This window comes from Onychostruthus taczanowskii, unplaced genomic scaffold (assembly GCF_017590055.1).
Source record: "Onychostruthus taczanowskii isolate IOZ18803 unplaced genomic scaffold, ASM1759005v1 scaffold8, whole genome shotgun sequence".
NCBI classification, from domain to species: Eukaryota; Metazoa; Chordata; class Aves; order Passeriformes; family Passeridae; genus Onychostruthus; species Onychostruthus taczanowskii.
The window spans coordinates 2,960,054-2,983,830 of NW_024505892.1; the positions used below are offsets into that span (position 1 = coordinate 2,960,054).

Here is a 23,777-nt window from a genome sequence, read left to right on the forward strand (position 1 = left end):
TTCAGCTTTACGCAAAACCACCAGTGGCTGCCTTCATGAAGGCAAGCACTGCAGCCAAACTCTGTGACATGGTACTCACGTGTACGGTCATAGGATTCATGGCAAGTCCTGGCAATTTCAGCACCCAGCTCGATGTGATGGCCTGTCTTGTCACTGGGGGCTCCATCTGCTCCCAGAGCAAACATGCCTCCAGCAAAACAAGTGAGGTGTCCCATCTTGTGTTCCAGCAATCCTCCCTTCCACTCGGCGATGTACGTCAGGCCCCCGCTTGACTTTCGGATGAGGTGGGTCTCTATGGCCTGCAGAAGGACACTGTCTCAAACCAAAGGCCCATTTGGTAAAGTGCAAAGGACAAAACTTACTGGTTTCTCTGGGTCTGGATTGAAGGTACTTGAGATGGTAGTTTCATGTTCCGACTCAAGTGTTTATTTTTTATCAGTAAAACAGTCTCACAACTGTGAGTTCGGCAGCTTTTCAACAGAAGGTACAAAATGGCTAACAATCTCTTGTTACAAGATCTTTCAAGACTAAAGCATCCAATTAAGAAAGGACACCTAGATTATTTTCCTTTTTAACCCAGTAACTGATTCCTGGAAGCTCGCAATGCAGACTTTTCTGCCCAATTACAAAACATCACCCAAGCCCTTGAAGAAGAAGGAAGAAGAAGCATGAAGAAGAAACTCAGGACGACACCCTGTGCCCTGCATCTTGCTTCCATCCACAACATACTAAAAATCCCAAACCCTAAATTTCTCACCAAGTGATAAACCTACACAGCTCTTTAGAATCTATTTCACACTTTTGTAGATTCTAGTCTATTTTGAAGTCTAGGAAACTTTCTCCAAGAATGAGGGTCAAAGTCAGTGCTGCCCTGGGGGTCAGGGCACCCCAGAGCAGACAGAGAAATATTCCCTGTGCCCTGGGTTTCCACAAAAGCTGTCTTGTATGTCGGTTGTTTTTGCTCTGTATTGCCTTTGCTCATAAAATGCAATGAATAATAGGAGCCAGCATAACTTCAAAGTGCAGCTAAACCAAGACAGATGAACATATATCAGTAATGATGACTAATTTTGCTGCAACTTCAAGCAATTTACAGGATATGTTTTATAAAAATGTTGGAAAGACCTACCAAATACCCTTCAAATTTTGAAATATTTTATTTTTCCCCCTTTTACATTGAGTAGTTTCAGGTAATTTAGCTTTCAATAGTAATTTAACTTTCAATAGTTATTAGCCATCACTTCAGCTTCTGTATTTCTCATTTTAATTCTGACTTAAAGGAGGTGGTTATTGATATAATTTCATGTAAATTGTATGCAGTCATAACTCATATTCAAAACACATGACTCAGTGTGCGCAGTGAATGATGTTAGGCCTCTGATGGCATTCCCAAAGTCCAGTGGGTATCCCCACTCAAACTGAAATCCTCCACTTATCTATCAAGAGCAGGGTCTCAGTGAGATCTCTGGAAAAAAAATCCTAAGCAGAATAAAAATACACAAATCTAGAGGGAACTGGAAGTTGATGATGTTAGCAATGTATGGTCACTAATTACACAATCCAGGAAGGCAACCTGCCATTGTGGGAGGAACAGAATTAAAACAACAGAGGAGATGCAGAAGAGCACACTAATTGGAAGCCCAGAAAGAAACTAAGGCATTACTCTTTAAAAAAGTAATGGAGAGGAGATAACTCTGTCATACATTCAGCCATCCATTAGTGCTCTGGTTGCTCTGTTGAAATCATAAGATCCAGAAACAGTACTCAACATGCATTATACAAGAGAAAAAACATTTAAAAATATCACTGCAGACAACTATTAACAAAAAAAAAAAAAAAAAAAAAGGCCAGGATTTAAAAAAAAAAGTTTTCTAAAGAGAAAGTAGTGATTGTAGTTACTTCTCCCCATTTAAACATTTGTAAAGGTTGTTCCTATAAGCATGAAAAATCCTCTCTAAATTAGAAGCATCAGCAGAATAACTGCAGTTTTTATGTACTGGTTGTTTGTTTTTTTTTTTTCTGCCAAGAATGTCACATTGAAAATTACACTTTATTTTCCAGTAATATCAGTGCAAAGTAAGGATGTTTTCTGCCCAGATCCAGAGCCACTATTAGCTCAGGAAACTCCTCCACCCCTTGTTTCACCTTGATTGCATGCTTTTGCTACTAGGTACCTACTGGAAAACATACCTAAATTTTAAAGCAGAAGTAAATAATGAAAATTCCCGTGCTTTAAACAAATCCTGAAAAATTTAACCTATAAAAAGGGGAATTAGATGTGAAAGGGGAAGGTGAGAAAACACACAATAATTTTGTAGGAAATAGCTTTCAGACCTATTTGGGCATTCTAAAAACATGCTACCTAAAACCAAGTTGAGAAAGGAAAAATTTTAATGACATTTCATTTAACCTTTCAGCATGGTATCTCCTATCTCACCAAAACAACAGTTCTAAAAATAGACAATAAATCTACTGGTCACTTAGCTGTTGGATCAGAATTTATTTAAAAAGTAAGCAACTATAAAAATAGATTGATAACTAAATTTACCTATGTTGCATTTTTTTAAGCAATAACTGAAAACCAGAATGAAGTATTGCTGTATCTGTCTGACACAACAGCAAGATGCACTTTTGAACTATATTAACTAGAGCAGAGTTGATTCTGGTCCTATAAAAATGGATTTTGTGATACCAATTAGTGTTGGTAAGTTTTTTTCCTCTCTTTGGCTCATGATTAAAGTTCAGGCTCTTGGTGACTTCCAAGAGTTTTAAAATTATTCTAACAAACTGGTGTTAAGAAACTAACAAATTGATGTTGATTGATACCAAGAATGTCACGAAATAAAAATATATTTCCAATTTAAGTATTTATGTTTAGTGAAGCAAATCATCTCTGTTTTATAAATGGGGCCTATTAACTAGTACATATATCTATTAAAAGTTATTTTATTATGTAACCATCTTATTTAAAGCTATTTTTATGAGGTAGTTATTAGATATATTACAGACTCTCCGATTGCCTTATCATGCTTTGTCCAATCCTGGGTCCCTGAGTGCCAGATAATATCTATGCCAGTGTGTATGTCTTTATTAAGAGCATGCCAGGTCACTATGCATTCTTACCTAGACATGAAATCTGTAGTTTAAGAGCAGGATAGGAAGGAAGGGTTATGTTCCTCTAGGGGAATGCTATTTGCTATCTGCAGTGCTTTGGGTGCAGTTCTGGCAGGGAAATCCAGTGAGTAAAACAAGTTAGCATAAAAGGAGAATATAAGTAGTGTGGTGACAAAGACCCACCCAAGTGAAAAGATCTGTCTGGTACAATTGATTCTGAATTTCATACTTAAAATAAACTTATTTTTATTTTGATATAATTATGCACTCACTTCAAGAGACACATTTATTTGAATTGCAGGTCTATTTCAACTTGCTCCCCAGCTACAAATAATTCCTTCCTGCACTGTTTTCAGATCAGGTGGAGGGATGTAGCACCTCTCCTATGAGGAAAGGCTGACAGAATTGGGATTGTTCAGCCTGCAGAAGAGGCAGTTTTGAGATGACTTAACTGCAGCCTTCCAGTACCCAAAGGCAGCCTACAGGAAAGATGGAGAGGGACTTTTTACAAGGCCATGTAGAGACAAGATAAGGGGGAATGGCTTCAAACTGAAAGAGGGTAGGTTTAGATGAGATATTAGAAAAAAGTTCTTTCCTGTGAGGGCGGTGAGGCACTGAAACTTGTAGCCCAGAGAAGTTGCGGATGCCCCATCCTTGGAAGCTTTCAAGCTCTGAGCAAGTGAAAGGTAGCTACAAATATACATTACCAAAGGGAGCAATAGCAGATGCTACCTGGGAGTGGAAAAAAGATTGAAACAAAAAAATGGAGACAGTCTGATTTGAGGCTGTAGTGGACAAAAAAGGAGGGGGAAACTAAAGGTAAATAAACATTTTACGGACATTTAGAGAAATACATTTACTACATGTAAAGCTGGTATGGTATACAATATGTCATGTACCCATAAGCTCTTAGAGCCAGAGTAACTTTTTACAGCTAATACAGTTCCTGGCAATTTTTCTTTTGAAGCTTTTACCTAAGGCTTTGCTTACAGACCTCACCGCAATAAAGCCTTCAGCCAAATTACCTTTTTCTCCATCTTGTGGGAAATTATTCCTTCGATGCAAAAACTGTATAAATGCTTGTGCACTCAATTAGAAACACTAACAGTGCTTTTTACAGTTTGAATTGTGACTCAAGTGCTCCTTGCATTACTACTGGCATCTTTCTCATGAGATTGCATGTTAAAATTATGCCCTTGCCTGTCTGTCACAGTGAATGAGACATTAGGGATGGTTTCAACTACAGGACTGCAAATTGCACGTTTGTGTAATCTCTGTTATAGACAGCATAAAGGAGAAATTCTTCAGTTTTTCCCAACCTGATTTCCTCCTCCTGCTGCCCTTATTGTTAAGGCAATATGTTTTGTGTTCTCTGCTTATCAGTCTGTTCCTTAACCTATACATTACACTGCCAGTTCTTACCCTTGCAAAATTAAGCAGAACTGGACTCTCCTAATAAATAACCATTCTTCTTCATTGAGTTCTTCACATCTTTAAGCTTTTCACACATCTTAAATTATGTCTTCACCATACCCTTCAGTCCATCTCTGACTTGATTTTGTGGTTGCGAAGTCCTTCATTTACCCTGTGAGTTGTTTAGAATGTATGGTTTATAGGGAAACGCAGAAGACCCAGAACTGAATCATCTCTCTGTTCAAATGAGTTAAAAACTAATCAATAATCTTATTTTTACAGGTGTTCTCTTGGTGGATTACACTGACAGGTAAGAAAAACACTAACTGAGATGCCTGCAGAGCACAGGTGGAGGCTTCTTAGGAAAAACGATCTGCTCCTCAAGGCGGCTCAAATTCTAAACAGACATGTGCCACGGAAGTGTTAACTTTGCTGGAGGAGCTGAGATGACAAATTGCAAACCTCAAATGACAATGCGACCCCACAGTTCTTCTAGCTCTTATGCATTTTACCTCTTCTTTTACAGTATCTTCTTAATTATGATTAATGAATTTCAATGATTACTGCTGTTTTAACAAAACCCAGGTGGTTTCATTTCCTGCCTCAAGATGTCACTGTAGCTGGAGATAAAACTGCTCAGCAAGACAGTTCCATATTTCCACACCTTAATAAATCTGAAACTTCAGAAATATGATTCTAAGTTTCAAGGGCTTATAATGTCTGTTTTGGGGAAAATTACAACTCTGCAGGCGTCTTCATAACAATGCACCATAAATTATCTCTGTTCAAACTTTTAATATATTTTTCTTCCCCTAGGAATTTTCATAAACAGTATTTTGATCATTTGAAGCAACTGTGGGGATGAAAGAGAACTCTATGATGTGTTATTTCCAATAATTCAAAGATGTATAATGTCAGTTGCTTACTTATTTATTTTAATACTTACAGCTTGCACCAGTACATTTTATTGCTTTGAAACAGCCCAGAGCAGCAGGTCAGGATTACTGCGGGTTTACATCTGTGAGCTTCTAAGTAAATTGTCTGCTTTCTTGTTACTTTTTCACTTCCCTTATGTTTTCTCTGTTTAGTTGATCTAATGCAATAGATACTTTTTTTTCTCAACCTTCACAATTAACCAAATTCATCCTTTACTGCAAATTCTAGTGAGTTCATTACAAAAAGTTTGTTGATTAAATAGGAAGTTCCAGCCCTTGTTACAAACAATTTAAATACTTTTGCCAAAGAAAAGTAGTGTCTTATGCTGAGGTCCTCACTGCTTACTAAATGAGCTTTAAAAATCAGAACTGAAATCTGAACACAGAAGATCTTTCATTTGGTTAAACACAAAATATAAGAAACATTTTAAAAGCACCAAAGCACTTTACTTCTTTTGGACTTTAGACATGTTATGTAGACAAGCTTGTATGTGCAATGAAATATGAGTGCTTATAATGGAGTGACCTATATTTTTAAAGGGGACTCACTGGCAAATATTTAACTACTGTGATACCTATTCATTTGATCACTAAAAAGATTATTAAGTTCTAGGGGAAAGCTGACTATTTACTTGTGTTTGAAAATAATGATTTTTTTTCCCTCTATAGATCTATTAGTGTCTCTCAGAGCTCCAATGCTCTAGCTCTAAATATATTAAATGTTATGTGTTACCAGAAGGATAAATTTATTCATATTTTAAAATGGTATTAATGGCCTGGCATGAATCAAATCAAGTCACTCTCAAAATGTTGCGCATGCTCTGGATACTCTAGGATATCTGTTGATTCTGACAAGTTGTTTTTTTTTTTCTTATCAGAAAACAGAAGGGAAAATAGCATTACTAGTAAGGACATGGCTGCTCTGAAAAGAGCAAAGCCATGAGCAAAACCCATACAATTTCTCTTTAGATTTTTCTAGTTAAAATCCTCCTTAAAGACTTCTAACAATATTAAAGCTTGCTGCTTCTCCTGACAGTCCATAAACAAGCAAAAATTTGAATAAATACTTTATCTGGTCTAAACTTAAGACATTATGCAGTTATCAGTAAATCACTAACAATTAAAAAATCTGGAGAAGCCTTGATGCTTTCTGTAAGCATTTGCAGAGAGTATCAAAACTCATGATGAGAGGGGAAATTCAGTGAAGACAATAAGGAGGAGCAGTGAGTCCTCTGGACGTTCTGCTCTGCTCAGTGTAATGAATCTTGTGTTCCTACATAATGCAGCCATACTATCGCTACGTGCAGAACACCAGTGCAGCTGGGTGATAAGTATTCTAAACATGACAGCTGACAAAACTGCCTGTTTATTGATTTTAGCACATTTAACTTACATTCAGTTAAGTTGCCTCCCACCTCCTACACCAAAAAAAAACAACCCCAAAACAAAGTATGCAGTGGGAATGGGAATGCTGGGTACCAACTGTTTCACTGTTTCATTCTAAGATGGGCTGCTATTGCAGCATCCTGCCTACCCCATTAATGTATTTTCTTCAATGCCAAGAAGTGCTCAAGTATTGAATACTCAAGACATTAATCACTTTTAGCTTTACCTAGTATGACAAACCATTATATTCGAGTTGTTGCAGTTCTCTCACTGTCCACATCAGTTATGCAGTTTTTAAGACCACTACAATCACAAAGCAAACCACTTCAAGCAGCTTAATGGAGACTGCAGTCAGCACAAACCAGCCACCAGACTGTCACCTCAGTTAAACAGATCCTCATGAAACTCCAGAGATGAAAAAATCCTGTCTGCCAATATCATGTTTTCAGTTTGCTAACAACACTTCGTTTTCCCTCTCCTTTCAAGGAGAAAGGAGTATCCATGGATTTTTTAAAATTTATCTGAAAGGCTGAAATCAACAGCTCTGAAAATATTCACTGCTTAATGCTGACAGTTAATTATACCCAAAATCTCTCAATCAAAATACCCAACAAATGCACCCAAAATTCCGCAATCACTACCTTTGGCAGGGTGCAAACTGAGTATTTATCAAAGCTAGTCTCCAAAGTCAGCAATGTGCCAAAAAAATTTAAACCGCCACAAAAGTAATTCTATATATTTTCTGTCTGAATCCTGAGGCCAGAAATTACTTTTTCCTCTTTTGACAGAAGTTTACTGCATTGACGGCATTGCTTAATTGTGCAACCCAGCCTAGCAGCAATTTCTGAAATGGTGTTGAAATCTGGCAGAGTGGCCATGGCAATGCTTCACAACACATGTTCCTCTTTTGGCCATTTCCATTGTTTCCACTTCCATGTGCTATGTTCTGCGGAAATCACTTGTTTTCTTGTTAGGATCATCTGAGCTGTTGTTACCCATTAAGAAAGAATAAACAATCTCAATGTCTAAAAGGGAACTAGCTATCCTGAGTCAAGATAAAACTGCAGAAAGCAGCTGCTTTACCTCACTGAAACCACAGGGCCACCAAGGGCTGCACTGAAGTGGGCTGCTTGGGAAGTGCTGGTGAGGATTTTCCCTTTTCCTGTGAAGTTCTTGTGGGGTGAGTTACCATTCTCTTTACAGCCTCTAGATATGCCACTTCTCTAGAACTACACTGAGAAGGGGATGAAGGCAGAGTCAGAGAGAGAATAAATATATATGTAAGATGCAGAAAGATTGCAGAAATGGTCATAAATAAATGTAATGGGAAAACTTGGAAAAGATACCTGACCATCAGGCTTCAAGTGTGGGACAACCTATTTACAGGAATAGAGGGAAAATTGCCCTTCAGCTTAGGAAATGAGGCTGACACATTTAAGAGGGGAGGATTTTATGCAGTTGCTTATGACACTGCTGTTGCTAGACTAGACATAAGTGAACCCACAAGGTCCATTTTTGCTCTAAATGATCATGTTCTCTTATAAACCTACTCAATTGTGTCTCAGAGATCAGCTTGTTAACTGACAAGAGTGAGATGATTCCTGTCCTGGATACTTGCAAAGACTGATGTATTATTCTATTGGCAGTTATTTCTTCAAAATATAGCTAAAAGTTGAATACACATTTGTTCAGTAACTAAATGTTGCATTGAAACCAGTTTAGAAAGATCTCTTATTTCACATATTATGTGAAGCAGAACATTATTTGTATTACTTTTCAAAAGAGAAAAAATAACTTACATTAAAAATACATTTACTTGTCTTTTTGTGTGACTTCTACAATTTATGAATCCCTCTGATGGCCTTCTACAATCATACTATGCTCTGGTATTCAAAACAAGACTATCTAGGTCCTTTTTCCCATTAGAAATAAACTCCTTAAATGGCTTCAGCCATATATGCATTTTTTGGCAAGCAGAAGCAGTTTTTAAATCTAGCCTGACGTCTTAGTATTGCTTTTAACTTAAGCCATTATATAATCTATAGGTGATACAAAAATTCTAATGGAAAGCAGTCCTTTTTTTAATATAGTTTACAGAACAATGTGAAAAATAACCCCTAAGCTCTATCTAAATACATTTCAGCTTTTCACAGTGAACTATATAACTCACCATATATTTTCATTTGTGGTTTCTGGATAGCAGAAGATATTGAATTAGGCATCAAGCCTTCACATCACTCTTTCAGAATCTGGTGGGTATTGCTGGACTGAACGGCCAGGAATAATCATGCTGTTCCTTTTGGCATAGTCTTAAAAAGATTCTGAGAGTGCTGGGGGAAATTTCTCTAAGAAAATACCAAGCAGCCTCAGAATGCCCAAACCCTGCAGCCTTAGTTGTAAATAAAGACTGCAGCTTGCACAGACACCTAAATCAGCTTTAATTTAGATAAGTAGTGGATCAATAGCAATGAAGTCAGTACCAAGATGGGTTTCAAATCAGGATAGTTATCCAATGAAGAACCTGGAATCTCAGTGGGGCCCAATCATCCTGCAGCTTCTGTGAGGCTGAAACTTTGCTGCTGCTTTCTGAACAAGCTACTTTACAACATCAAGCTGCATGTGCACTTCCAGCTTTGGTACAGATGTACCTCAGTACAGAAAACAGACAACAGGAATGTCATCAGTCAGAAAACACTGGAAATAGTAACAGCCAGCAGCATAAGGAAATCTGGTTTTAGTCAAGTCCTCTCAAACACTAACACTCTGGTCAGATATGATGATGCTCAGACTGTTTCTGAGCTGGTGCTACTAAAAATGTTAAGAAAATAGGTACTTTAAATACAGTCATATGCAGCAGAGCTGAGACCCTGTCATTGATACTGTCATGTTCAGTGATGCTGCTGCACAGGTGATTCTGCTCCTCCAGCTGAAATCCAAGCAGGGAGAACTGGTCCTTTAATGTGGGTGCTGTCACCACTTCTGCTCCCTCCTGGGACCTCAAAAAAAACCCGATGTTCTTAAACCAGCAGAAGTAGAAGGCTAGAAGCAGCTTTGAGGTGCTTCAAGATGTCTTCCATGGTAAGATGAATTGATAATTTCACACACTTTGTTCTCTCTGGCTGACAGCCCAATGTCTGTGCTATTACAACAGCACTGTTCTTATGTTATAGCCTCAAATGCACTCAAACCTAATTTAAAATCCACCTTTTGCTCTGAAGTTGAAATCATGCTAGCAGCGAAGATGGGGCTGACTGCATCCAAATCTGCACTTACAAAATTAAAGGCAAGATTTCCTTAGCAGAGGACACTTGGTTGTTAAATTTACAACCACCAGAGATCACACCCTCCCTCAGATCTTCACACTGACTTCCCTCTCTAATGAGAAAAAAGATGGTTGCAATAAGCAACCATGGCTGAGTTTTTTTAATGCCACCACTTTTTGTGTATGGGAAGTAAGAGGAGACTTACGAGCTCCCTAGGGACAGTGTTTCCAGATATATGAAAGAATAAGCAGATACTGCTTAGCATCTCAAAGCCTTGTCTATAGAGGCACTGTAGATACACACAGTTAATAAGAGATAAAAGTCCTGGCCCTAGACAGCTTCTAGTCAAAACAGATGAAAGGATAGGGAAAAAAAGAAGTAATATTATCCTCTTTTTTAATATATATCTATATATATGAAAGCAAGGAACTGATAAAATAGGTCATTTGCCCAGGATTGGAAGGAAAGCCTGTAAATATGCATTTAAACTGAATACTTCCCAAGTCTCAATCTGGTATCACAAACCCATTATTTCTCCCAAAACAGCATATTAAGGAAATAACATAAATAACAAAGCAGAATGCAGACCAGCAGGATCATAAATACATATAGAAATCTAAGTATGAACAGTTCTGATTTTATAAAACTTTCTTGTGACCAATTGGGCTATTTTGCAGAAGCTGACAAGTATATGCTCCTGTACGAAAAAGCTAGTGAAATGACACCCCAATTTTAATTTCTAATTATCTACCTTAAAGCTTTGATCCATGTGTGGACCACAGTCAAAACACTTTTTATGGCTGAAACACATGAGAGAATTGAACACAAGGGAGGAACTCCCTCCTGCATATAAAGGAAAAGGACAAGACTAATATATATTAGAGAAGACTCAGGAAGAAGAGTTGAATGTCTGTCTGAGAGCTACTTGCAGATGCATTTTTTGTTGCTTATTTTATACTTCTCTCCTCCAGAGACAATTGACTATATTGCAGTAAAAGGAGAAAAATAGTTATACTTCAAAATTCTCCCCTTTCCCACAGTATCTGTATTCCTCTAGCAATTCTATTTGAAGAAGTCTTTTTTAGTACAGAAACTAATTCTTTGAAAAAACACCCTGTGGTAGCAAATACATAAATCTCTCATATTGTCCTCACAGCCTGCCTCTTTAGGATTATTATAGATTAGATTATTATGGAAAGGAAGATTTAAGTGTCTTATTTACCTGAACAGCATCATAATACATTTTCTTGCCGTCTTCATCTGTCTTGTCTGACATCAGCCATGCCTTGAGAAGATATTCATAAAAGCTATCCCCAAGCCCTCCAATGGAGACATGATCTTAATAGGGAAGAAAGAGATTAAACAGCAATTTCATCTTCAGCCGGACAATAAAATACAATTTCAGTTGGAAACAGTGTATTTAATGCTCTATTTCTACAACATCTCTAATAAACATAAGCCTGGAACCTCAAGAAAAACTTTACTGGTATATACAGAGAATTATTTCTTTTATTGCTATATTTTTAATCTAGCTAAAATGCCATAGTTATTTAATATCCACAATGTGCCGCAGGAGATTATGGCAAAGAGAAAACAATTTATATGTGTCCATTCTAATTCATGTAGTCTATTCCATACAAAACCATGCCAAACTAAGTTTTTTTCTTTCTTTCATTCTAAAAAAGGTAAAAAAGTAGAAAGTGTTCTCTGATTTGATAAAGGATTTCCCTTAATGTGCATGCATTGCTCTTTTAGTCACTAACTTCCCATTTAAGTCACTTCATAAAAAAGGCTTTTAGATCCTTAATGCAGAGTTGAATTTCAGGTTATTTAGTGGTGTTTCAAAATGCTGAGCCAGACATTTAAAAATAATACTACATTTTAAAACTTCTGACTGCTCTCAGAACTCAGCAGTGGTTTGGAAGAAAAAAAAAAAGGACTTCACCTCATCTACAGAGGATTGTTGCTGTGACACTACTTTATTCTGCCCAATGCTTACTATGTGAAGCAATCTGGTACTACAGCTGTGATTATTCAATTGCAGAATGTAGTGACTCTGGAAACACTAACATCACACAAGCCAGACATTCAACATCAGTTGCACCAGTGATGGGAAATTTAGTGAAGCTGTCAGCAGCTTGTACAAGATTGCACCCACTTACTGTCCAGGAACCTAAAAGATTCTTGGCAAAATTTTGATAGATTATCACGATTTCAGCATAGATTCCCTAAATACATCAAATACTACAACTATATATACATGTAAAGTGTTTTTCTAAGCTCCATTAAGTGAAGAAGAGTAGCTAGAGGTTAGCTTTTGAAACTTGTTGCTGCCTGGCAAAATTAAGTGATTTGGCATTGAGTCTTCAGTGAAAAACTTTGAAGTGCTTTACCAGGACTTCTCATCTGTAACTGTCAATTTTACAGCAAAGGAGAGATCTGCTAATTCCACTCAAGAAATCCAGGATGGAGATGTCATTACACAGATCACACAGCAACTTCCTGAGTCATACCACAAAATTCTGGCCATGAGAAAACAAAAAAAACCTGCATGGGCTGATCCAGACTCATAAAGCGAGATGCAGAAGGGTTAGTGATCCTGAGCTCACACTTCCTGACACCTAGCTCTGATCTTAGCTTCAAAGTTATGCCTGTGTAGGTAGAATTCAAAGGAACACAGAGAATTTATTTTTATACCCCTTTGCATCTTTTCTCCATGGAGAGCCTCCCTTCACCTTTCAGACAGGTTGCAAAGACATGCAAATGTAGAAGATAGATATTTGTCTATTCCAACTACATCAACAGTGTCCTTTTCCTCCACTAGCCTGTGACATGCAAAAACAAAATTTAGTTTTCTGAATGCATCCTGTCCCTTTGCGTATCAAGTATATTGTACCATCGAAGCTGGGTTTGAAAAGGCTTTTTTTTTCCTCTCCAATCTCTTTTGAATGAGATATATTGAAATTCTGGGAAGACTAGACCATTTTTTAAATTAAATGTTCATGATCCAAAAGGAGAAGAGGTTTCTTAAAACAATGGGAACATTTCCTGTGATCAAAGGCTCATCTTTGAACAGCAGCATTTAAATGACCTTTACAGTTTCCTAAATAAATTACCATAGAAACCTCTGACATTTGCAAACTAAATAGCACAAGCAGAGTTTCATCAATAATAAGCCCTGTTATTATATACATTATTGCAGTAGACAAATCCAATTGACGCATGCTGCAGCAAATCACTGTCAGTTTACTGTCAAAATAACAAGGGCTAAATGAATTTACAGGAACAATAGCAGAGATCCATCAGTGGCCTTCACAGCTACAACACTGCTGGAGAAGAAACACTCAGAAACCATTCCTCCCTCTCCACTTTAAGAGAAAATATTTCTGTCTTGTGCCAATTAAGGGTCTTGATTGTTTGGTTTTTCCCTTCTGTTGTACTCAGCTGAAAACAGCCTAGAAAAGCAATCACAAATAATATATTTTTCAAGTCTCACATTCTGATGTTCTCAGTGGGCAAAAAATTATTTAATCAGTGTTGGTGAATGGAGGCGACTGATATGAAAGAGATGTAACAAGATGGAACTTGTCTTTGCTGCTTCAGCATGCCAGGGATAGACCTGCATCAACATCTGCATCCATCATTCACAGGCACAGGAAGCTATTTATTCATCAACACTGCACACTATTGGAAAACAAAGCTCTTGCACACTATGAATTTTTCTGTGCACACCAACAAAAACTGGCATTTTGTGTGAATGAGGAGTGCTTAAGATGCAATTAGATTAAAAATATGGAAATAACAAAGGCCATAAGGCACAATAAGTGTTTTGACAGCTTTAAAATATGTAAGGCAGAGCTACTAACTGCCTCAGCCACTAGAAAGATCTGCTCTCATGAAGCATCAAAAAGCTGCTTCTGTGGCTAACAGAAGCCAAGAAAGGAGTTAACTGGATCTGTCTCACAGATGCTGAGATTGTCTCTAATTAAATCCAGTACCTACTGCTGTAGGATTAACACTTCCAGGGGAGGTTTTTATGTCTTGCAAAGCTGTGCTGAACAGACACGTTACAACTGGGCACACATCTCAAATCTGTGAAGAGACGTCAGGGTTTATGCCAACATGGAACCACAGTTGATGGTCGTGCATGCTGAGCTGCCACAGGCCTTGTGGCACAGTGACCTGCAAGAAACCTTACAGCACAGCAGACAGAAATGACAGGTGTACTTCTAATTCATAAAGGGAAATGGCATCAGACTGGAAGTAACCACAATGGATCATCTGGTCCAACCTCCCTGCACCAGCAGGGTTATATCCTAGAGCACATGACACAGGATTGTGTCCAGATAGTTCTTGAATATCTCCAGTGAGGGACACTCCACAACCTCTCCCAGACAAAGGCAATTTGTTCCAGTGCTCTGTCACTTGCACAGAAAAGTTCTTCCTTATATTCAGGCAGAATTTCCTGTGCATCAGTTTCTTCCCATTGTCTTTTGTCCTATTGCTTGGCAACCTGGAGAAGTCTTCCTTCCAACATTCCCCTACCCTGGGTGGTCCCTCCAACCAGACGGGCCTTTGTGCACATTCTCATTTCCTTGGTCCTCAGATTCCAGGGCCTCATAACTATTGTATAAGGACACCTGGGAAGATGAAGTGTATTGGGAGGGAATTCTCCTGCCAGTGTGAGAAGAAACCTGTTTCTGCTCCTCTCTTGTCTTTAAGGTCCCCTACTTCTGCCTGTTGGAGAGTGGGTAGGGGATCCATTGCTTCTCGTGATGTGGATAGTGGGTGCATTTGTTTGAGGCACAGTAGGGAACAGACACTTGTCTTTGCCTTTGTGAAAATTACCTATTCAGACTGGTCAGTCCCATAAGGAGTCCAGAACCTCATTCCCCCTTAGCTACATCCTAAACAATATTAACAAACTTCTCCAGTCCTTTTGTTCTGTTCCATCACCCTACCAGCTCACACTCTGATAATGTAGGAGCCCAGCTAATCTGCCTCAATCTTTTCAGACCATGACAGCATATATTTTATTCAGCTTGTTTTTATTCAATAATGTAAGGAAGAAAAAACAGAAAGACAGAATTGCATGAATAGGATGGTGGCAGACTGAACCTAAGCAGGTAAAGTGGAAAAAGCAGTAAGTTCTCTAGCATCATGATCCTGCACACTGTGCAGACTTTCAACATGTTGTGGGGATCACAGAAAGCAATGAACAACACGAAAAGGCTCAGTAATCATGAAGGGGCTAAGAAATTCAAGTAATTCAAGTATTTTATCATCTTTTTCTTCTAATTTTGGTATCTTCAGTAATGGTTCTAAGGGGATTAATGCCATGACACATTTCTGTTTAGTTTGCTTCCTCAGTTGGTGGCATTAAATTTCAACAGAAATCACAGCTGGGATTAACTGGAAAGACTTGTCTTATTACTTTTTTTTCCTTCAATGGAGCCACACAACTCTGAAAATGTGGAATTTGATTCAGACAAGCTGATAATGTTTTCTTATACAGCTACTTCAGAGAGCACTTTAGATTTTTGAATAAGAGACTTCTGTAGTCCACAAATTCCTTTCCAAAGTCATACATATTCATACATTTCCCTGCTTCCACAAGTCACACTGAAAGCTCAGAAAAAGTATATTGAAATATAGCAAGTAAGATTATTATTTTTATATTTGTAGTGTTTTTTATGTTTTATAGAACCTCAGATATAAAGTGAGCTTCTATACATTATAAAAGTTCTTTTTATATAAAAAACACATAACAGTGACTGAAAGAAGTTAACGATTGCAAAGAGAACACTGATAAACAGGTCATAGTAGCAAAGACTTCAGCTACTTACGCTGGCCCCACTGGCCACTGCTGGGATTCAGGTAGTTGGGGTAAAGGCCCTCTGGTTTATCCAGGCGATTTAGAACTTTTCGGATATTCATTACCTAGTGAAAGGTACAAAACACTGAGCATTTATCCATTTTCTCCACAAAATACAGGAGTGTAAATATGCCTAAAAATAACTCCCCTGATCTTATTCAACTCACACCCCCAAACACCTCTGTGCAATCATGTCACTACTGAAACACTGATATCATCATGCAAACAAGTTCCCAAAAACCTCTGGAGTTTCTGTGTCAATTGTCAGCCTTGAAACAACACAACAAGAGCAAGCTCCAAAGTTCAGGACTTGCCATGCAGAGTGTATCCCCCTTCTCCACAGGACACTGAAATTCACTGAGGCTATTTGCCTTAACTAAGCTCAGCTACATCAGCATTTATATTCCTTGTATACCTAAATGAGAAATGCTATTAAATATTAAGCTCATCACCTAGTTCAGATGTGGAAGTGCACTGTAAAGGAGTTTTGCCTGGAAAGGAGAGCACGGCTGGAGATGACTGAGCTTTACACAACCAGCTTGCCCAGCAGCAGGGACCCAGGCAGCCCCGAGCGCTCTGCCGGCATTGCTAAGGAGCTCACTACAAATGAGATGCCCGGGGAAACAATTACAGTCCAGATGCTCAGCAGCTGGAGCCATCCAGCAGCATAAGCCACTGCAGAGTGCATGAAATGAGTTATACTGCATTTTAGGATTCACAGAAAAACAAATGTAGCAGCTTGGAAGAATGAGGACCCTGAGCACTGCAGGCCAGAAATTGTAACAAAAAGGTACTGACAGCTTCATTATAAACCCCTGAGTGCCTAGAGACCCAGTGAAGTAGCTACTGAAAAAGAAGATAAATTAACTTATACAAAGCTGCAGAAGGATTTCTGTTGTGGTACACAAACTGCCTCCTGCATCTTGACACTACTCACTGCCCAAATGCAGGCTGCAATGAGTCCTAGACCTCAATTAATGAGTTCTTCTATGAATACATCCATGCAAAGCTTATTCCAGTGTTTCTTCTTATCAAGTGTACCAGCCCTGGAATGGTTTGTCTCTGAGGGCTTTGGAATTGCAGTCTCTAAAGGGTTTTAAGAATAGCTTACATAAACAGATTTCCAGCATCTTGCAGCTAGAGCACGATGCCACTGTGTAGAAGAACCATGAGCTAGGATTTTTAAGATACACACTTTCATTGTCTCCTAGTAGAACAGATGTTATGCATTAAATTACCATAAATGCCACAACATAATTAACTTATGTTGTCAGTTTGTTTCTGGCTATTCCTCAGTGCTGCCACCCCCTACCCATCCACTCTCTCTCCCCAGTTCAAATTTAAGAGAAACTGTCCTTAAACTTAGCCCTAAATACATGAAAATTGCTAGGAGTTCGCTTCACAAAATTTATTCCAATGCTGACAATGGTCCTGCAGCAAAGCCACTCAGTCCTTACCCAATAATAATTTTAGATTTGACTATTGCTTTTAGACCAACTGCTAAACATTTGGAGTCTCATCAATAATTAGATTATTAAGTTGATAATATCAGCTTTAGATAACATGGGGCAGCTGCAGGAAGAATACAAAATCAAACCGAATGTACGTTTTAATTAGGAAATAAAAAGATAAATGATAAAGTGTATTATAAAGAACAGGACTTGCTGGCTATTAGTATATCAAAAAGCAAAGCAAAATTGTTAAGGTGGGAGCTGAGGGAAGGAAGAGCAATTTCCGTGGCTCATATATATAAAAAGTATCCAGAAGACAATGTTATCAAATTTTGGAAGAATTAGTATGCACAACAACTGTTTTGTCTAAGGATGTGATTTCTTTTTTCCTTCTCCAAAGAGAGTTCAAAATATATTTCTTATAGGTCAGTGCAATGGAAGGGCTTTCTGACCTCACTGACAGCAGTCATATTATACAGCATTTTGAAGAGCAAACTTGTTGAAATCACCATAATGCTTTGCTTTCTCTAGGCATCAGTTATTATTCCGAATATAATGTCAGGTTTTGTTTACACCCCATTAAGTAGAGAACTGAAGAAAGCTGTGCAGTCTGATTGCTTAATGTGATACTAATGTAAAAGATAAACAGAAATTAAATGTTTTATCGGGCCATATACAAGAACATACATCAGAATAATTTTGGAAGAGACTTTTGACTTTTTAATATAAAAACATGCCAAGGTAATTAGGGAAAATGTGTCAAATGCTTACAACTGAGGAAAATCCAAATCTCTCCCCACTGATATTAGTCTCTGAATATGTGCTTTATCTTTTACAACATGATTTTGATGGAGCAGTCTAACCTTTTCAGCAAAGACAGGGTTTCCAGACAGGTGGCTCAAATGTACAAACTCCAGGTGCAAAGTCCCAAATTCTGCCAAAATGCTGCTTCCACCAGAGGCCCATGGCCAATTTCGACCGATTCCACTAAGATGGGGGGAAGAGAAAGACAGAAAATAATAATGAGCATCTATAAGGCAGTACTAATAAAATGTATAGGCAGTAGCTATACCGTTATCATGAGAAGATAATTGATCTAAATGGACTTAATATGTATGTAAGGAGCCATGCTTCAGGAGCCTTCCATAACTCCCCCACAGAACCTTGAATTACTTCGGTCCAGCTCTGCTTAGGCTGTACAGTTGCTTCTTGCAACAACCCAATCTTTTAGCTCACAAATGGCTCCATCACCCTTCTCACCGTAACAGTGTTTCATTGCAGGATATCATGTTTAAGGACACAACAAAAACTCACTGACTATAAGAAAGCATTCTCATACTTCACCTGCTCTCCCCTGTACTTAAGACAACACTCTCGAATTCTAACTCTAATTTCTACAGTGCAATTGTTTATTAACTTAAATTAATGCATATATACAGAATAGGCTTTAAGTTAGAAGTATTGCATGCAGCATATACTTCTTAATGCATGGGACTTTGATAGGGTAGGATAAGTATGTATTTTCTGTCTGGGCATTCGTACAGGATAAGTAACTTCCGTTTTAATTACAACCTAAAGATACTTCACAGCAAAATTAATCTCAGGATTTGTATTGAGAATTTGTACTGAGAGAAAAGCACATTTATTGCTAAATCCCCACTAGAAACTAATGCTGCTTGAGACTCAAGATGGCAAGTCTACTGAAGTTTCATTACAAAAAAGTGGGTTTTTTCCCCCCCTTGAAATTTCCAGCAGCAATATTCAGAAGAAAACCCCTTGAAATTAGAGAAAAGCTAGACAATGTTCCAGAGCACCTAGGTGAATAATGAAATATTAGATTGGCTTATTATTAGGATGAATGTTACATATAAATACACTTATTAGGTACTGGAATGTCTTCCACATTTCCAAGTTATAAAGAGTATTAAACACAAATACATTTGTATATAAATAAAATTTTAATTTTACTTTTACACATCAGCAGCCACTATAGTTAACAGTTGCACAACCATGAAAATATGGTATTTTTCCTGAGTTAAAATATGACTCAAAAACCCAAAACCAGCAAAACCCCCAATAAATCAGGATGGAAATTCTCAGATATATTAAAATGTCTTCTTCGAAAGATGATCTACAACTGAAGTTTAACCAGTGCATGGAAATTAAGACTCCATTAGGTCAGTCTCCCTGCTAGCTATATTAAATGGTATTTTGAGACTTCTGCCAGACACACAAAATAAAACCAAGTCATTAAACTTCAAAAGCAGAGAAAAGGCAGAGAGAGCACAAAGGAAAGAGATCTGATGAGGCTCCCCTGGTTGACCATAAAGGTGCAAGAGGCGGGGACACATGTAAGTCCTCTGATGTAAATAATTGCCCAAAAAGTGTTTCTAATCTTCATAGCTGCAGACCAAAATCAATGACACAATGAAATTAGGGTACTGGAAAGATGCACACAATCCCAATTTGGTAGGGTATTTGAGTGACTGAAAGAGAATACATGTTTTATGGTATCTTAATATCTCATTTTAAGATCTCTCTTACAGTGATTAGAGTACTTTTTACAGAGTGAAAAGAAATCCACACCTGATTTACAAGCTGTCTGCACTTCAATCTACTGTGGCTTGGAATTTTTTTGAATGGTAATGTAAAAGCATCAGATATTACAGAAAATAGGATCAACATGAGTACAAGCAGACAACATGTCTGGAAACTTCTTCTCTACAGTCTGAAGAACTTACAGACTGATTATTCACCCAAGAGCAGACCCCACCTCTGGTACAAGCTATCTCAAGTTCTAACTGCTGACTTCTAGATGAAAATATTTTATCCTGTTTCCAAATCACCCAGATGAAAAGAGATAAAGTTCACAGGAAGAAGAAAAATGAAAAAAAACCCCTCAGAATTTCAAAAAGTTACCATGTTGTGGTACAAATGGAAAAAACACGTGCTTTTTTCTATGAAGTTTCTCAATCAATCTCAAAGTGAAAACACGGAGCTGTTCCTGCAGCAAGGCATCAACCAAAATTGACAAGAAAATGTAATAGAGTTCCTATTTGCACAGTGTCTGCTGATACCAACACAGCCTGCCAGAACACTTTGATGTAGTGTGTTTTGTTAACAAGGAAAATTTCCAAGCACAGCTGTCAATAGGTTTTCTGCATGCAGCAATGTGTTTTGCCATGAGTGGAAGATTCTTCTTGTTTTAGATGGTTTGAAAATTATGAACTTGCATTCTTTGACCTTAATGCAAAAAATAAGTAGAAATAAACATCTATGTTACATCTTAGGTACTATTCAACAGAACTTTCATTTTTTTTCAGTTGGGTCAGGTGGTTAGGAAAAAAAGGCATCCACTAATTTCTGGTAAATCTGCAAAATAACAAGGCTATGTGTTGGTTTAGCCTCAGATGCAACCTCGGTCACTGAAAAGCTCATGTCAATAAGTGGCAGAACCCAAGATTTGCACTTTAGTCCCTCAACTATTTTTCACGCAACCTTCAGCTATGGATGTCTGGTATTTTCTCATACCATAGAATGGCCTGGGTTGAAAGGGACAGTAAAAATCATCTGATTCCAACCCCTCTGCCATGGGCAGGGGCACCTTTCACAGGCTGCTCAAAGCCCTGTCCCACCTGGCCTTAAACACTTCATGCCACTGCTTCTATGGGCAGCTGATTCCAGTGTCTCCCCACCCTCACGTAAAAATATTTCTTCCTGGTATCTAATCTAAACCTGATCTCTTTTAGTTTAAAGCCTCTTGTCCTAGCACTACCTGCCCTTGTCAAAAGTCCCTCAGCTCTCTTGCAGACCCCTGTAGGTCCTGAAAGGCTGCTGTGAGGTCTCTCCAAACACTTCTGCAGGTTGAACAGCTCAATTCTCTCAGCATGTCTTCATAGGAGGGGTGCTCCAGCCAACTGATCATCTTCACAGGATATATTTCATCTTTGGGAGCAATGGAGCAGGTAAGTTTTCTATATTCACTCACACTAACTGGAACAGCCACAGTACTGCTTCTGATTCCATTTAAATCCATCCTTATTTTAAGATGATACTCCAGTGTGCATTATGCAGACAGTCAAATCCTGAAGAGAGAGACCAGGAGATACTCAACAAAAATGCCAGAGATTTCACACTCTGATCATTTTTTGCTGGGAAAGTAGACTTTGACTTTTGTTTAACAGTATTTAGGCTTATAAAAAAAAAAGGAAATTAGGAAGGTGCTCTTTTTCAGCCCTGCCCTCCCCACCCTTCAAATCATAAATATTGTATACTTTTAAACAAAACACAGGACTTTAAAAAAGAAAGAAACTAAACAGAACAAAATAAATGGAAAAAGACATCTGTGTCAGGGATTATAAACAATGAGTACATTTATAAATTACTTGAGGTGCCCTAGAAAATAACATGCAATAAATAAATCTAACAGCTCAGTAAATCTTAATAACTAGGCATAGTAAAATACTCATTTCTGCCCATGCATGAGATAACATAACCAGTGCTCCCAACTCAGACATTTTTCAAGCTCTTCACCATTACCATTATCAGGGTGGACAAAAACTACTGCAAAGTTAAAAAAAGCAATGCTAAGTACCTATTTACCCTTCAGCCATAAAGCCAGTGCTGGGTATCTCATTACTCTTCAGTTATGAAGTTATGCACTGGCTTCCTGAATTCTTGAGATGCAAACCTGAGTCTCTGGTGAAAGCTTTTTATTTCTACTCCCATGTTTTAACAAACCTACATAATGTTGCAAGTTCCTATAGGTTTTTTTTTGTCTGGGAATGCCCATTACTCAAGTCAAGAAACAACCGCAGTAATCTGAACCCAAAGAATGATCAGGGCATTTGGGGGATTCTCAAAAAGTGGCTTATGACTGTGCCAAGCTTATGTGCTGATCACTTCTCCCAATCAAAGCAAAACCCGTAAAGCACTGAAAACTTTTTGCATCTTATTTTCATTCAGTTTAATCATTTAATGTCACAAATGCCTTGTAAGCTGACAAATGCAGTTTTCAGAAAGAGACAGAGGACAGCAAAGGGGGCTGGGTATGATGCTTTTTATATTAGCTGACTTTAGCTCTTTTCATCTTCTACTTTTTATATTATTATATGATACTTTTTATATTAATATGATATTATTTGTTTTTAACTAGTTGCATTCCTTTGTCTTGCTTTCTTTTTGTTATTTACCTTGCCACTGAATTTTTCAATTTTTCTTATGTTAATACACACTACAAACTGCACTAAGTGTCAGTCATGTACTGACATCAGAGTTAGAAACAAAACTCTCACTATACAGTTCAGGAAGGAAAGAGGGAAGAGACACACTACCCAAACTGCTTTGAAGATCCTGACAAGTACCAAAATACTTCAGTTTATAGGGTACTATTTTAACCTATCTGAAATCACCATTTCTAAAACAGTATATTTTACACTGCATAAAACACACAATAACATATTCAGAGAACTTTAGGAGTTATTATAACTTTTGTTATGTAAGTAAGACAAATTTGAAGTGAGGCTCTGGATCAGAGAAACATAATATTTTGGTTTATAATATTTCTCACTGATTTTATAAATTTTGTTTCTGAACACTGAGTGCCACAGAATGCGAAAACCAGTGTTTGCAATTCTGCTGTCATTCATTCTTGGGAAACATAAGCCTGATTGACCTGGGCTGCTGGTAACTCAATTTAGTATTTTTCCAGCAGACCATTGTTGGTTCATCTGTACATAAGAACAGAAAGTATAAGATCACTAAGTCTTCTAAAATGTACAGAGTGTACCAAGAGAGGGAACCACAGAGGAAATATAAATATTCAAATGTCGCTTTTTAAAAAATCACTGAAATTCAGAAGCACAACCATATTTAAAAGACTTCTAAAAAATTATACTACATCCCAAATATATATAAAGCAGCAGCTAATTTTCAACTGAAAGGAAAAGCAAATCCTCAGGGAAACTGCACAAATACTTCAAAGGGTCAAAACACTTATCAAAATTCTTGTCATCAGCAAGCAGAACTGTTTGTCTCTGCAGACAACTTGTATATTATACCCCAACCTTTCCTGGAGGATGCCAGAACAACTCTGCAAGCTGAAGGCATAGCAAGAAGTCAGAATTTCAATATTTAATGCAAAATGCACCAGCATAACAGGACAGTCAGTATCCTCCTGCAGACTTAGCCAGCAAAAAGGCGAAAGGTCAGAATAAGAGACACAGCAGCAACAATGTGATGTGTCCAAGTACTGCTGCTGAGAAAGGTTTTAGGATTAAATAAGTCCCAACAGCCCCTTTGGACTTTACTAAAGCTGATTTTTTTTTCTGTAAGAAACTTC

General features: G+C 37.8%; 1 protein-coding gene across 1 annotated transcript in view; it reads right to left on the minus strand.

Moving 5' to 3' along the window:
- MAN1A1 (mannosidase alpha class 1A member 1) overlaps positions 1–23,777 on the minus strand; it is a 141,066-nt gene that overhangs the window by 10,578 nt on the left and 106,711 nt on the right. The window contains exons 6-9 of the mRNA XM_041423972.1: positions 18,301–18,424; positions 15,958–16,051; positions 11,334–11,449; positions 80–299 (exon numbers count right to left, since the gene is read on the minus strand). Coding sequence (XP_041279906.1) covers positions 80–299; positions 11,334–11,449; positions 15,958–16,051; positions 18,301–18,424 — 554 coding nt within the window. The remainder of the gene's footprint in view (positions 1–79; positions 300–11,333; positions 11,450–15,957; positions 16,052–18,300; positions 18,425–23,777) is intronic.